Source organism: Neolamprologus brichardi, chromosome 3 (genome assembly GCF_056152115.1).
Source record: "Neolamprologus brichardi isolate AB-2024 chromosome 3, ASM5615211v1, whole genome shotgun sequence".
Taxonomy (NCBI): domain Eukaryota; kingdom Metazoa; phylum Chordata; class Actinopteri; order Cichliformes; family Cichlidae; genus Neolamprologus; species Neolamprologus brichardi.
This window is the reverse complement of record NC_142106.1, coordinates 29,603,332-29,619,465: the sequence shown is the minus strand read 5'-3', so window position 1 is coordinate 29,619,465 and position 16,134 is coordinate 29,603,332. Positions and strand designations below refer to the sequence as shown.

General features: G+C 38.7%; 1 protein-coding gene across 1 annotated transcript in view; it reads left to right on the top strand.

The window, feature by feature from the left end:
- The window catches only part of LOC148104161 (Fc receptor-like protein 5), a 50,466-nt gene extending 37,773 nt beyond the window's left edge, over positions 1–12,693 (top strand). Inside the window, exons 7-15 of the mRNA XM_087836166.1 lie at positions 36–314; positions 4,322–4,603; positions 9,580–9,687; positions 9,805–9,820; positions 9,915–10,000; positions 10,164–10,214; positions 11,445–11,504; positions 11,735–11,794; positions 11,948–12,693. Of these exons, the coding sequence (XP_087692292.1) occupies positions 36–314; positions 4,322–4,603; positions 9,580–9,687; positions 9,805–9,820; positions 9,915–10,000; positions 10,164–10,214; positions 11,445–11,504; positions 11,735–11,794; positions 11,948–12,036 (1,031 nt within the window). The 3' untranslated portion in view covers positions 12,037–12,693. The remainder of the gene's footprint in view (positions 1–35; positions 315–4,321; positions 4,604–9,579; positions 9,688–9,804; positions 9,821–9,914; positions 10,001–10,163; positions 10,215–11,444; positions 11,505–11,734; positions 11,795–11,947) is intronic.
- Positions 12,694–16,134: the final 3,441 nt, after the last annotated feature.

Genomic DNA, 16,134 nt, shown 5'->3' with positions numbered 1-16,134 from the left:
CTATTTGTATCTCAACTGTTAATATGTGTAAACAGTTTCCAATAAAGTTGTTGTAAAACAACAACCCAACTGGCCTCAGATATTCAGAGGTGAGACGATCACTCTGACATGTGAGGTGCAGGAAGGAGGTGAAACCACTGAGTGGTGGTATGGATGGAGACGACCCAGGACAGCCACACAGTGGACACACAATAATGATGTGACATTCAGAGTTTCTGAGTCCAGCAGTGGAGACTACATGTGTAAGAGTCGACGCAGATATGACTCATATTCTTCAACAGAGTGGAGTGAAGCCTTCACATTGTCAGCATCAAGTAAGTCATGTTTGTTGTGTGATCTCCATTTGACAAATGTCATAATGGTCAGCACAGGATGAATTCAATGGTCTACAAAGCATGTTACATTGTTAGTCAGACAAAGAGCTGCAGCTGATAGTAGCACACACAGGGTTCATACGCCTTTTTCAGGGTCAAATTCAAGCCCTTTTCAAGCTTTTCCAGCACATTACCCCCCTGCCAAAAACAAAACAGAAAAAAGAGAACGTATGTTTCAACTCTGATCACCTCAGTAAGACCACCGTGAAAAATAAAACAAATCATCCTAGGTGAACTTAAACACCTGTGTTCCCCTTTTGTTAAGACAGAGAAACCACACAAAAATACTGCAAAAGGAAACAGTTGCCTTATATGCATATAGTGTATAAACTCAAAATGCACATTTCACTTAAAAATTAAAATGTGAAAATGTGAACAAATCAATTTATTAGAGATATTCATCTCCTGTTGAAAAAAAAACCCCAAAAAGAAATAAATAAGTCTTCTCATCAGATATTGATGCCTCTTTCCGGTATGACACAAAAAATAGGAAACAGATGTTTGTTTGTTTTTAAGTTAATTCCCAATAAAACTAACTGTAAGATGTTTAACTACATTGCTGTCTGTATTATTGCTGAAGTCCTAAATGATCACCTCTAAAGTGTTTGTGCTAATAACATCGTGTACATTCAGACAGGCATGGAGAACAGCACTGACTGGGAGGCTTTGAACAGATCACATAGTTCAATTCAACATATAAGACTTTAAGAATGCAAAAGCATCTAATTAAAATCTATTTACTTAATCTATCATCTGTGATGTGATTATGTACAATTGTAATGTATTTTGTTCATCTCCCTTAAATAAACAAGCACCCTTAAAGTATGAAATATTCATATACAAATACACATAAATGTGTGAACTGTCTCAGTGGCTGATAGTGCCCCACAGGCCTCAGTGTGAGCTTGAAGACATTTATAATGTTTAAGTAGTTTAATGTGTAGGTGCTGACGATAAACACAGTTTGAATGAAAGCCAGGGAACTTTGGTAGCACAGAAACAAGTGGCTATTCTTTGTGACAATATGGATCGGTCCCTCATATTACCATTATTTCACCCAAAGGCACCAAGTTAATACTTAACAAAGCTGCAGCAATACACACAAATATAAACAGTACTTGGTGAAAACTTTGCTTTTAGCCTCTAACCCTCTGGTGTCCAGGGTGTAATTGGCTGCTTTTGACTACTTTTGATTTAGCCGCTATATTTCACCTTTAAACTGTTTATCTTGCCAATCTGTTATTTTCTCATTTTGACATAATGCAAAATTTATCTAAATTCAAACAAAATACGATTAGAAAAAAGTGATATTTTTGACAGTGAAAACCACAAACATGTTTAACGAATCATTTTCATAACTTGAAATGCAAATACAAATTGTACATTTTTTTTAAAAAAATATGCACAACTTTTGCAAACAACAAAGTTATATGGTACTATTTACCTAAAAATGCAGCCAAGGCTCAGACGTTTTTATATAACCATTTAAAACTATTTACAATACAGGTGTTCTGCCTCAAATAAGAAGGCACACAAATTATTTGTGCCAGTCCAAAAAATAGTTTGTGTCCACTATAAGACAGAGGAGAACAGCACAGTGATAAATCCTGCAGGTCTGACAACAGGTGTGTCACTCCTGTTTTCCACATGGAGACAGCAATCTGCCTTTGGAGGCTTTTTTGCAGCAACTGTGACATTCACTAGTAGAACTGACACACAAAACAAAACAACAACTACACTACACACTAACTACACAAGACAACACACTAACTATGCTGTCCTCACTGAAGTTTGTTCCAGGCAACGTAATTTCAGCTATACAGCTAGCTTAACAATCTTTATTCCCAGCACTTCATCCTCCAAGAAACAGGCCGCTTGTTGTGTTTGGCAGGATTTAATGATGAAAATAAATTCTCTCTCTCTCTTTTTTTGTAAAACTGTACAAAGAAAAGGAATACAAAATACACAATGAAGACATGTTCCATTACACTGGGAGAATAACATTGCTCTAGTGAAAAAGACGACCACAGATGAAGCATCTGCTAAAAAAAATATAAGCATCTACCTGCCTCCATATGATTTAACTCAAAACAGTGTCAAAACTTACTAATACACATTAAATGTATAGGAACTTACGGATGAAGCCGATATTGTGGACTTTAACACCAGGATTGCAGAGATTGCCATCAGATTACAAATGCTGTCACTGCAGCAGCTAAAGAGCACACTACTTCCTCTACAAAAAAGACATTCTGCTTAGTTACCACTAGGTGGTAGTAACACTTCTTAAACAACTATAATATGTCTGTTCCATGACACTAACTTGAGACTCCAAACACAGTAAACGTTACAAATCTATCACATATCAAAACTCGCTTTCTCTCGCTGGTGCCACTCCCAAAACTTCCCCCTCTTCCTAAACAACCAAATGCCACATGTTGCCATATCATTTTTTGATTGGTCAACATGGTAAATTTTTCCACCAGTAGGGGAAGAATGTTTTTTTCCACTCCCAAGCGAAGAGTGTTTGCTAGCGCTGTCCATAGAAAACGCCATTTTTACTGTTTATTCCCGCTGTAAACACCACTGTTCTATTCAGAAAAAAACATTGCGTGTATTTTTTATCATAACTCTGGTTTTACGTGGCCCATCGACACAATTTAAAAACTGGTATATAGTTTGAAGTCCGCACTTTCGACCCAAGTTGAAATGTGACTCTGGGCCCGTCAACCACAGAGTGTTAATCAGAAAGCCTTAAGTTGGCTACTTATGTAACGGGCTAATGTTTAAAGCTTTCACTTGAGTAAAGTAACTCATATTACTGCTACTGCTAAGTAATGTTAGCAAAGTTCACAGCATATTCCATAAATCTCCATGCCGTAACTAACTGTATAATAGCGCTGCCGTATTGTATCACACTCAGTGCATTTCAATCACTTCTTCAGTGTGATAGCTAGCAAAATAATAATCATAATTTTTAAAAAATAGCAAGTGTAAGGTACACTTACTGGAAAATGATTTACTAGGACTCACCTATCATGCGACTGGAGAGCGCAAACTACGCCATTGTTATTTTCCATCAAATACTCATTAAAACAGCAACCTACAGGTATGTTAGCACACTCATTCCTGACTGTTAGGGGGAGGGGCGGGGTCACATATTGAAACAGACAGAGGTGCAAGGCAGCCCAGGTGGAGACATTTTGCTTTTACATTTTGCAACTCATTTTATTTTTCTATCTGATAAGAAAACTATTCAATCAGATAGTTATTTGTGGTGAATGAAATACAGTTACACTTCCAAGCACTTTTAAGCACCACATCTGAAATTCAAACTGTTGAGTCTGTGTTTCCACAGGCCCCGCTAGTTTAGAGACTTATTTCTCATGAAGAACGGAAAACAAGACAGAACATCTTCAACCGGTCTTTAACTCGCTAACGAGGGAGAGCTTTGGTCAGAACCAGGCAGTGGAGCAATGCTCCTCACCTGTCTCTAGCCCAAATCCTTCAAAGAGCAGCTCTCCTCGCAGCTATTTATTCCCATGACAGTTACAGTTTACACAATACAACACAACACCTCCTACAGTAAAACCCCCCAATGGTTCTAAGACAAGGTACTGTGTGTGTGTGTGTGTGTGTGTGTGTGTGTGTGTGTGTGTGTGTGTGTAAGCACCTGTATGCATGTGTATGCATGTGCAAAAAGAGTTGAAGTGAACAACATGCTTATTAACACCTCTTTTATCATGCTGAGTTAAAAAAAAAAAAAAATTGCTCTCATACCATTTCAATTTGGCCTTATTTCTTCCTATGTGTTGTTGGAAACTGTAAATTTAAGAGGTTTTATACAAGACGTAAAATGAAGGCATACAACATCAGGGCAGTGAGATCTTGACCTTTGTGTTGGGTTTAATATATATTTTCTTTCTGTCTTTGTCTAAACTCAACAGCAGATCAACCAAAGGCCCAAATAACGTCAGACATGAGAGACATTCCAGTAGGGGGCAGTGTGACCCTAAACTGCTCTGTGAACCCATCATCATCATCTGGATGGAAATACTACTGGTACAGAGATGAGAACTCGTCTGAAGCCCTGACCACACAAGATGCAGTTTTACACTCAAATGGCCAAATCAGTGTCTCACAGGAAGGACTCTACAGGTGCAGAGGAGGAAGAGGAAACCCAGTTTACTACACAGAGGACAGCCAGTCAGTCAGGATTGGGAAAACTGGTGAGTTTTTTCTGAACATGAATAAACAAACATGACTTTTATAAATCTACAACATATCTGGCTTCAGATATACAGAGCAGAGGCAATATGAAGTATATGAAAAATACACAGAGTGGGAAGTATAAATAAAAAACTACAAAACATCGAAGGAAAAGTGTATTGAGGAAGCTAAATATTTCACTGCACGATAGAGACTACAGGTGTAAAGAAAAACTGAAAAGTGCACAGCAGTTTTCTGCAGACTGGAGTAATTACTTCATTTTGACAGTATTAATTTTATTCTCTAGACAATATTTAGATGACAATATGATTCTACTTATTGTCTGGCTCCATATCTACTGTATAGTTATTATTGTTAAAAATTCACACTGGCTGCAGAAAAATGCAAGAGCTCTTCTGAATTTAAACATTTTCAAAGTTTTACACCACCACAGTGCCATGTTTACTGTTTAAATACAACATGATAAAGTAGCAGTATAGTTTGTTTGTTTTTCTCTGCAGAACTGACATTAACTGTATTTGAATTACCAAGAGTGAATCAAAATATTGTGTCGGTTTAAAGAAAATCTTTGCTCCAGTTACTATAGCAACAGGAAACACTATGAATTACATAGACAAAAGGTACATTTTACTAGTCTTAGACTTCATGGCTCAGTTGCCATGCAGTAAAAGTAATTGTATATATTGCACTGCACTAGCTGGAACCTATCCTGGTCCTTTCTGTTACAGTGCGTTCACACCGAACGCGATAGACGCGACCAAAAAGCAACAGACGCCCCTAGCTGGTCTCGTGCACATTCGCACCTCGAAGCGCGTCCAAAGCGAACTGGTCGCGCTTTAAAATATGCAATTTTCACGAGCGTAAAGCGGAAATGTGGGAGGAAGTAGTGCCAGACACAGTAGCGGTTTTTGATACGAGCAATACGGGTGGTTGCCCAGGGCGGCATTGTGGTGGGGGCCGGCATCACGGGCATCGGCAAAAAATAAATAAATTTGCTCGTACTCATGCTTCCCCGACGTCATGCCAGCGCATATAGAGATTGACAGACCACGTGACTTTCGCGCATTGCCTTGTGGGTACCAGTGGCAACAAATCAAAACACTGCATCAAGTGCTAGCATTTCCAGCACCGGTAATCATTAATTCTGCGGTTTTAATCCCTACTTGCATTTTATTTGCCCCAAAAACAGTTATGTACAAAACGACGGTGAACTCGGCAGGTCCGTACAAAGACAGACTTGACGAAAAGGCAAAAAAAAAAGTACGAGGAAAAAATCAAAGGAGTGAAAGGGTCAGACCCATACCAGCATACAGAGTGGAGTAAGGACGTTAGCGTGCTGCCCAACTTTCATCACGCACATATTTATTATTATATGGTCCAAAGTGTGAGTGCATACACTCACAAAATGTTTAGTAACTTAAGATCCCTGCAACAAGCCCAGGTCCAGTTTATTTTGGTGATTTGGACTATTCCATTTAACAGCTGTTGTTAATTTTTTTTCCCTTTATCTCCTGTACAGGCCAACACAATCTATTTGTCGTTTCAGGTTGTAGTATTACACAACTTTTTCAGATCTAATAGAAATAAAATAGGTGTTTTGTAATTCATTCAATTTATTGTCTTTATTTATAACTGGCATTATTGTTTCATTCTATTATACAATCCTACAGGAAAGAGGCAAAATTGTATTTCATCATGCTTTATTAGCTGCTTGGTGAAAAAAACGTTATTGCCAACTTGCAAAATAAAACAAAATAAAAACAACAAACCAACAAAATGATACAGACTTATAATTTGCACCGATGTTTTTTCTATACATGAAAAGTGAGCGCGAGAGCCCTCGGTGCGACTACTTGCTGCTGAAGTAAACTTTATTGTCATCTCCGCTACATACAGTGCAGTATATAGAGAGACGAGAGGACGAGGCTCCAGTTACATCAGTGCAAGTAAACAAACAATAAATATAAGAAGAGTAAGAAAATAAATATACACTTTAGGACCAGGGGTGAAGGGATCAATAACAATTTAAAATGTATAATTTACAATTTGATGATTTAAAGTCTCACACACAACCCGTTGACAGGGGAGAGGAGCCGGCTGCTTCAAAATAGAGCACATTTCATTCATAATGTTGTAAATCAAAGCCCATTATATATTCATGATTTGAATCCTGGGTTGTGCGAAATCCCAGAAATACACCCTAGACAAAGCCAATCTGTGAACTAAGGTGTAGGTCTGTTAGGTTATGTTGTGGTGATCCTCGGGTTGGGGGGATGGGTGTTCATACTGGAGTGCAAAATTAAAAGCAATGGAAGTCATCAGGTCCTCAGTTTAGAAAAAAGAGAAAAGAAGAGGAGGAGAAACGAACAAAAGATACCGGAAAGCTGATGTGTCATTGGATAGTAGCAGGTCATTTATCCTGACACAGTCAGACTCATAATCAGACTTACACATTACTCATTACAAAAATTTATTTGAAATAATATTAAGATGCTCAAACAGAAAAACATTAAACATAAATATAACTATTTACAGAGAGATAGGAATAAAAAGGACCTAGCTTAAAGTGGAAGAGCCTCAGGGAGAAGGAGGAGAAAAATAAGAACATTGTTTCTGCCCTGGAGAGCCTGCTGCCTCATCAGAAAACTACTGATTGCTAGAATGAATGGCTTTGGCTGGACTTGCCCCTTTGAACTAGGTCAGAGCATCACATCACCAGGCTCCTGATTGGTTGTCGCGGCGCGACTTGACGCTGGAGTTCAGATTTTTCCAACTCGAGCGGTAGATGAGATAAGCGTGAATGCACAAAATGCACCACACAAACTGCAGCGTGGATTTTACTTTGCGCTTCAAACGTGTCAGTCGCGCTACTTGGCTGCAGAAATCAGGCAGAAAAGCGCTTTTGCGACACAAATCTGCTTCTGCAGTTTCGGGCAACCCCCAGTCGTGCTTCATCGCGCTCCTCCATTGACTTTACATGTAAACCTGAACCTCTGGTCGTGTCTGTCGCGTTCGGTGTGAACGCACCATTACTGAAGGATATCCTGTCACTCTGGGCTCCAGGCTGGACTGGACTGGGACAAAAAAATCAAGCTTGGCATTTTTGGTCCATGGAGCCTACCATGATTGCTAACTAAACATACACTTTAGCTATCAGCAGTGACTTGTGGTCAAAGTAGCCATTCAGTTTTACCTGAATCTTTGAGTCTCTCCCTTCCTAATTATGCTTTTTTTGCTTTTATTAATGTTTTTAGCATTTAACCTTCAGCCTTTCGGCTCGTGCCTACTATGCCTGGTATATCATTGGTTAGTTATGTCTCCCACCTGTCAGCAGTGTTGGGGAGTAACGGAATACATGTACCGCAGTTAGGCTACGTATTTAAAATACAAAATATGAGTAAGTGTATTCCGTTACAGTTACCGTTTAAAAAGGTGGTATTTAGAATACAGTTACTTTGTTGAAATAAATGGATTACACAGCGGTACTTCCCTGTTTCATATTGTGGCGGGTCAGGACTGTTTAGGTTTTGTTTGACAGCTACGATCTGTTGTTCCAGGTGGCGTTACGGTTGCCATGGTTACAGGGTGACACTCTCTCTCTGCGCCTTTTTGTTGTTGTTGTTGTGCTAAGCTAATAGGCAAAATGCTACAGGTATAGCTCTAAAGAATGTAGCATCATAGGCAGTGTAGTCCGTGCTGCAGGGAGAATGGACTGCCATACACGTTATGTGTCTGTGAGCGAGGGAGGGGGGAAAGGAGAGTGGAAAAGTACTAGCTGTCATCAAGGAAAAATGGGAGCTAGAAGCATGTAAATATAATAATAACCACTGCAGCCAAGAAGAGTGCCTGACGAGCCCAGTTGTAAGTAAGCTATTAAGACTCGACTGTGTTCGTGTTTTCCTCCGAAACAATAAGTTCTGTTGGAGCAGCCTTTCAACGCCTCTCTCTGTCTCTCGCTAGCAAAGTGACCCAGACAACAAAGTAAAGCTAGTTTTCGGCTACGAGCCCGACACAGAACCGACGTATTAGCCAGAGGTCCCTTTACTACGGTTCGGAGCCGCGGACCTTCAGTAACAGTAATAAATCACAGCAATAGTACATTCACGTAGTTGTAAAAAGCATGACAGTATATTAAGTACTCTCTTTGAGTAACGTAACGGAATACGTTACAAAATACATTTTGGGGCATGTATTCTGTAATCTGTACTGGAATACATTTTAAAAGTAACCTTCCCAACACTGCCTGTCAGTATATTTTATTTGTATTTATTTTATTTTATTATTTTATTTACTTGTATTTATTATTGCTCTTAATTGGTTTCCGTGAAGCACTTTGGCATACATCTGGTTTTTAAATGTGCTATATAAGAAAAATTGCGTTGTAATTGTATTGTATGTCCCTCTAGGCCTGGGGCCAGAAACATCCAGTAACCAGGTCTCATAGGCTCAGGAGGCTGTTCTTGCTAGCACCAGCCATAAAGAAGTAGATGGAGGGATATAATTAGGAAGCGAGATTCAAGGATTCCAGTAAAATGAATGCCTACTTTGACCATCAGCCACTACTAATAGTGAACTGTCACATGTCTAAGTATGTATGATACGTATATCATGCTGGGCCACCTGGGCCAAAAGTGCCAGGGCCAATTTCTTGTCCAATCCAGCCCTACTACAGGTTGAGAAGATACATTTTTTCTTTCTCATGTGATTTTCCATAGAAATGACAAACTAATCAAAATGATATGAGATAGGAGTGATGAACAGGTGATGGGACATTCAGATCAAAGTTTTCTTATTATCGCTATTCAGGTAAATAATCACCAGAGAACAGGAGGGTGTAAAACAAGTGCAATCTTTTCACTTTTTATTAGGAATAGTGATATTGTGAATAGTACTATATTTTATGTTTTAAAATGTTCCTAAATTATGTGGATGAATCTGGATAAATACGTCTAATTAAAGCCTGGTATTATTACAGCAGCACCTGAGCCTGAAAGCTCTTCATTTCTCACTCCTTTGATCGTTGGACTTGTTTGTGGAATTTTACTGATTCTTCTTCTGCTGCTGTTGTGTCGCTTCAAAAAGGGTGAGACCATTTTCTGAACTGAATATAAAGTAAATAATAAAATTCACATATGTATCTTCAACACTCCATGTACCAGAACAATTTACTATATAACACTGAAATTTTCTTTTCTTCCAGATTCAATCTTTACCAGGTTGGTTAAAATCTCCCCTCTCCTGTACTAGAAGTATATCCTGTGTTTCTTATTAAATCTATTGGTTTACTACTTTTTCTTTTTGTTCTACCAGGACTCGGAGCACAAATCAGAGCTCTGCAATGAACCACATGATCAAGGATGAAGCTCAACACAGTCGACATGCTTCTACTCTTCAAGGTCAGCCTGATCCATGACAAGTTTTATTGTTGTTGCTTTATTTATTTACTGACAGATTTTAAACTCCAGGTCCAATTTATCTGTTTCTAGTTTGATTTCAAATATAATCAAATCTATTCAAAAGAATTTCAATTACTAATCTGACATTGGCTTGTTTTTGTAGGGGATGCTTGTGTTTATGAATCAATCAAAGACCACGATGACACACATAATGGTAAAGTAGATACAGTAGCACAGACATATGAAGACTATGTGATTATTTATGTTTAAACATGGAAGTTTTAGAAATATGCAGCACACAGATAAGAAAAAAAAGAAGTTGGACACTTGGTCCTTCTGGTGTAACACAGGGTCAGTTCAACTTTAAGACCAGTCTGTCCTACAAAACATAAACCGTGTGAATCTGTTTTATGAATCCATCTCATTCCTCCTGGATGATTGTTTTCTAGTTTTGCTTTTTGCTGGTGTTCCTGTCACTACTGGTTGTATGAGATGGTATACCACCTGCAGTCCATTCAGGTTGACCAGCTTGTTCAGGAGGACACATTTAGCGCACTCTCAGGAAAGTGCTGCGACATACTAGGAGATGATCTGTAACACAAGGAGAGCTGAGCATCTGGGCCATAAGGGCTTTAATCAAGCAGCATGTGCATGTTTCTGGTCAAACTGTAAGAAATAGACTCCTTGTAGAAACGTTTATTTTTTGGCAGTTGCCTTGTTGTTGCCTCTCCAGTGCACCTCTTGTCACTTTGATTTGCACCAAAGCAGCTAAAACGGATTCAGACGGGTTTACGCTTCCTAATTAGACAAACTGATATCCCTGATGTTTATCTCGCTCTGTGTTATGTCAGTTTGGTAGATTTTGGTATAGTTCAATAAAATTCCTTATTTTTTCTTTCTTTTTTTTTTCTTTTTTTACCTCTGTACTATCTAGCATGTAGGTATGTAGATATGTAATAAACATCATTATTATGTTAGTGTGAGTGTAATATTTTCACCTACAAGCGTTGCATGTAATTAATTTCAAACCTGTTCTTATCAGAAATAAGAGAATAGAAGAAACATGTGAGGAGGCTGTTTATTAGATCAGATTATTGTTTTCAAAGGACATAAATGGTATGAGCTACATGCCCTCACTGGAATTTAGGTTCTGACAGAGATGGAGGAAAAGTGAAGAGTGATCCTTAAGGTTTGGATTTGAGCTTAGTGAAAGGGTCGTGCTGAGCAGGATGAAGGAGGGTTGAGCTGATGTGAAACTGAATTGAGGGCTGACAGGTTTTCATAGAAATGTTTTTAAACATGACAGAAACATCTCATCTTTAATAGACCTTTAATAGGTTTAGATGATCAGTGTGGTGTTGACTGACAGAGATATGAATGTAATGAAAAATTAACACACTTCACCCTTTTTTTTTATCCTGATCATCTGTCCGTCCTCTTTCAGATGGCAGTGTGTTGTATCCACAGGTCTCCCACGATAGAGCTAAAACCAAGAAAGACAACGGTTAGTAAAGTAATAACATGTTTTTTTCTTTTTTCTTGTTTTTTATGCATCAAGCAATCCTCATTGACTACACCATTACTTCATCATTTTAAGGGGGTAGTGATGATATCAGTTACATAAATACATAAATTTCCCTCACTGGATTGTAGAGTCACTGACTTTAATGACCAGGGGTGGAGGAGCGTTGAACTGAGGCTTTTTATCCTGATCATCTGTCCATCTTCTTTTAGATGACAGCCTGTTGTATGCACAGGTCAATTACAATAAAGCGAAACCGAAGAGACACAAAGGTAAGTAAAGTAATCAAATAAGTACCTAATTTCATGCTTGCTTCGAGTTTTAATTATTTTTACACAAGAAGAAAAAGTTGTAAAAATTAATCAAGTTGTCACTTTGAACAAAGAGGCAGTAACAATGACATTTGACAAATCATTTCTTTGCAGGGAAACCAGCTCCTGCAGCAGCTGATGAAACAGTTTATTCTGAAGTTAAATCACAAACAGCTCTGGGTAACTGTGCAGAAATAAAATAGTTTACATGTTGTGATTTGTTGCTGTAACGATGAACTCAAATACTCAAGTTTTTAAGGAAGTAAATTTAGTTCTAAATCACCTTTAATGACTGAATTATGCTGCATCATTTCTTTCAGAGTAATAACAAGATCTGCAAAACCAACTGGATCAGTGACAAAACTGAGTTTCATTTGAATTTAAGAGATCGTTGGAGAAATTGAGATTATTCACTGTTTTATAAAATAAAGTAAAATAAGTGAAATCATTCATCATAATAGCCTGAGTGATAATCATGCTTTGAGACCAGGATGCTTTGCACAGATGAACATTCACTGAACTGCAAGTATTGTTACATGTTCACTGCTAAATAAATAAACAAATAAATAAAAATACAAATAAACAACATCTTGAAATCAAAATAATCAACATACAGGGGGCTGAATTTTGATACACATCAAAGTGGAAAAAAAAAAGTTATGCAGACCATTTTGTTGAAATTTCATTGCACCAACTCAAAATTATACTGAGTAGTCAGTTTGTCCTCCATGGACTTCTATGCTTTCCTGACAATGTTGGAGCATACTCCACAAGAGATGATGATGTCCTGGGGATCTCCTCCCAGATCTGAACCAGGGCATCACTGAGCTCCTGGACAGTCTGAGCTGCAACCTGGCAGATGGAGAGGAGCATAATGTCCCAGTTGGATTTTGGTCAGGGAGTATAGGGGTCAATCAGTGGTATCAATTCCTTAATCCTCCAATAACTGCCTGCATACTCTCAACACATGAGGCTGAGCATTGTCATACAGGGAGGAACCCAGGACCCACAGGCACCTGCATAGGATCTGACAATGGGTGACAAACTGTTGAGACTGTGCTAGCAAACCTGGCAATTGCACGCATTGAACTGGCATCCTAGAGGAGCTAGACTGCCTGTAGAACCTCTGTAGCATCCAGGGATTGTCTCATCTCATCCTACCAGTAACGATGATAACTCTAGCCAAAAGTAAAAGTAGTGAAAAAGACAGAAAAGATGAGAAAGGAAAAAATGTCAGTGACCTCTAGTTGTAAAATGATTCCTGATTTGGGATGCACCTTTTGTTATCTGCATGTTTTGCTACTTCACAGAGCAGAGATGTTTAAGTGTTGTGATGCTTTACTCGAATTAAAAGTAATTATTTTAATTTTTTTGAGCAGTGGATATTTACAGATGTTTTCTGTGTCTTTTCTAAAATCATTTGATCTTTCTTTTCTCCTGGATGAATTAAGCATCACTTGACATATTTCTATAAAATTGTTTTTCTTCTTTTAACAGTTTTAGGAAAAGATCAACTTTTTGTTCTTTTTATTTTAAGTAAGCTGCCTGCAGAGGCAGTTGTATTTTCTGTCAGTGTCAGGCTTAGTTCTTCCTCTCAGCTGTTACCAGGCGCTTGTTGTTTATTGCAGGGTGTTTAACTTACAAAATAAAGCACATTAAGGTGACTGTTATTGTGAATTGTTGTTAAATAAACAAAACTGATTTAAATTGACTCAAATGCTTGTGTTCTAAACCAGCAAAGGAAGTAAAGTGGTATCAGATCATACATAGCTTAGGGTGGGGAATATTCATAAACCCCACAACTGTACATGGAAAGAAAAGGACAGAAATGATAACTTTATGAACAGTCTGACTACATGATTTACTCTGTTAAAAATAGGAGCCTATATACCTCTGATATCAATTTTCAGAGGAAACCAACAAATAATTTTATTTTTGATCGGAAGGTTGGTGGTTTGATCTCTGCCTCCGCCAATCTGCATGCTAAATATCCGAGGGTAAGATACTAACCACAAGTTGCTCTCCGATGCAATGTGTCTGAAAGTTAGCTAGAAAGCACTTAAAGCATAGAAGAAAGTGGGAATTGGTGTGAATGCGTAAATGTGGCATGTTATATAAAGTGCTTTGATTGCTCCAGGAGAGTGAAAAGTGTTATATAAGAATCAGTCCATTTACCAATCAGTCCATATCATCTAATATAACACATTTCACATTATTTAAAAATAATAACTTTACAGTCTTGCAACTATTAATACCTTAATGTTGATCAAGGTACTTGTTCTTTAGACACACTCAGTGATACAGTATTTATTTATTTGTTTATTTGTTCAGTTTCAGAAAAAATACATTATCTGGTATTTTCCTGTAAATATAAAAATATTGTCTCATTATTGGCTGTAAAAAAGGAGCAGGATTGTGAAAGCGTTTAGACAGCAGATATGATGAATCAAAGGTAATATATAAAAACAGTAATAATTGCGGTACATCAATTTAAAATCATAATAATAAATGAAGTTTTGACTTTCTTCTGAGCTTACAAATAAACACCCAATAAGTTAGTTGCGCCTCTAACTGAAGTAGAGGCGTGACTTCTGTTTTCAATAATTTTCATGTAAAAGCCCTTTGATTCTTTTATCATTTCTTATTTGGCTTCTCTGTGAAATCCTGTTCTGTTTGTGCAACCACAAAATGCTCAGTATGAGTCTTCTACTCATTCATCCCTTTTCTGTGGGTCAAAATTCCCCAGTTCTTGGGTCACAGAGGGGCTAGAACCTCTTCCATGTGCCATAAGTTCAAGACATGGTGTACCCTGATCTGGTCACCAGTCAGGGACAACAGAGAAAGAAGGAGACACCTCTTGCTGTTGTTCTCTGTCATGAAGACCTTGTCTTCTGTGTAGTTCCATGGTAACGTGGTTCTGCCAGAAACCAAACAGTCTCCCTGTCATGGTCCCTGAGTTTCTCTCACGATGGCCTTTTGCCTCTTTCTCTCTCTCTCCTGTGCTTGTCTGTGTGTGTTCGTGGAGGTGTGTTACCTTTGTACAAAGGTAGCTCCGCTCAATGTGTCTGCCTCCTCACTGGCTGCTAACCTGTAGAAGATCAGCTGATCATACTCACGTACAGCTCATTGCTCATCAAGCCGACTATTTCAGACTGACAGAAGCAGACACTCAGTTGTTGCCATATTATTGTGTCAGTGAGGTACTCAGCCTCTGTCTTATATGATTTTCTGTTTCTCTTTACGTTGGAATAATCAGTCTGTCTGTGCAAATCTCTCTGTGCGTATTGAGCCCTGTGAGATTAAAATAACAGCGTGTGTTTACCCTTGGAAATACTTTCACCGCCTCTCCCAAATCTTTAATGCATTCACCTGCTGCTTTGCCTCTGTTTTATTGACTTAGCTGTAAATAACCCTGTTACATATTTCCCAGTGCTCTGTGAGTGGGTCTATCATTCTGCTTTTCCCCTTTTTTTCTGTATTTAGCAAAGTAGGGCAGCACGGTGGCACGGTGGTTAGCACTGTTGCCGCACAGCAAGAAGGTCCTGAGTTCAATTCCAACATCAGGCCGGGGTCTTTCTGTGTGGAGTTTGCATGTTCTCCCCATGTTTGCATGGGTTCCCTCCGGGTACTCCGGCTTCCTCCCACCGTCCAAAGACATGCAGCTTGTGGGGATAGGTTAATTGGATAATCCAAATTGCCACTAGGTGTGAATGTGAGTGCGAATGATTGTCTGTCCCTGTGTGTTAGCCCTGCGACAGACTGGCGACCTGTCCAGGGTGTACCCCGCCTCTCGCCCTATGACAGCTGGGACCCCCGCGCCCCCCGCGACCCTGAAGAGGATAAGCGGAAGCGAATGGATGGAAAATAAAATAAAATAAACAATAAAAGGTGAATCAAATAGACCATTACGGCAAGGCTGAGATGGTCCATTTGGTAAAGTAAATCAGTTGAGCTCAGTTTTCTCCCAGTTTTTCCACTTGATTGTATATTACCCTTGTACTATGTACCTGTTTGATAGATTTTCCAAGTAACCCCACCTTGCTGAGTTGTAATTTCTGTGTAAAAAGGAAGGAAGAGAGAGAAGAAGTTAAAAATAAGTCTTTGTTTCCTTCACAGCTCTTTGGTATCTGCTGTGCTGCTGCTTCACTCTCTCTCTTTACAGAAAGTTGTAGAAGTTTTCAGACGTGTCACTGCTGGATGTGAGGATGGGAGCCACTTTGCTCTGTGAGCTGGGCCTATTCTGTGAGTACATCACTGACTCCTATTGTTTGATTCATACTGATCCATAAACATGTTTTAGT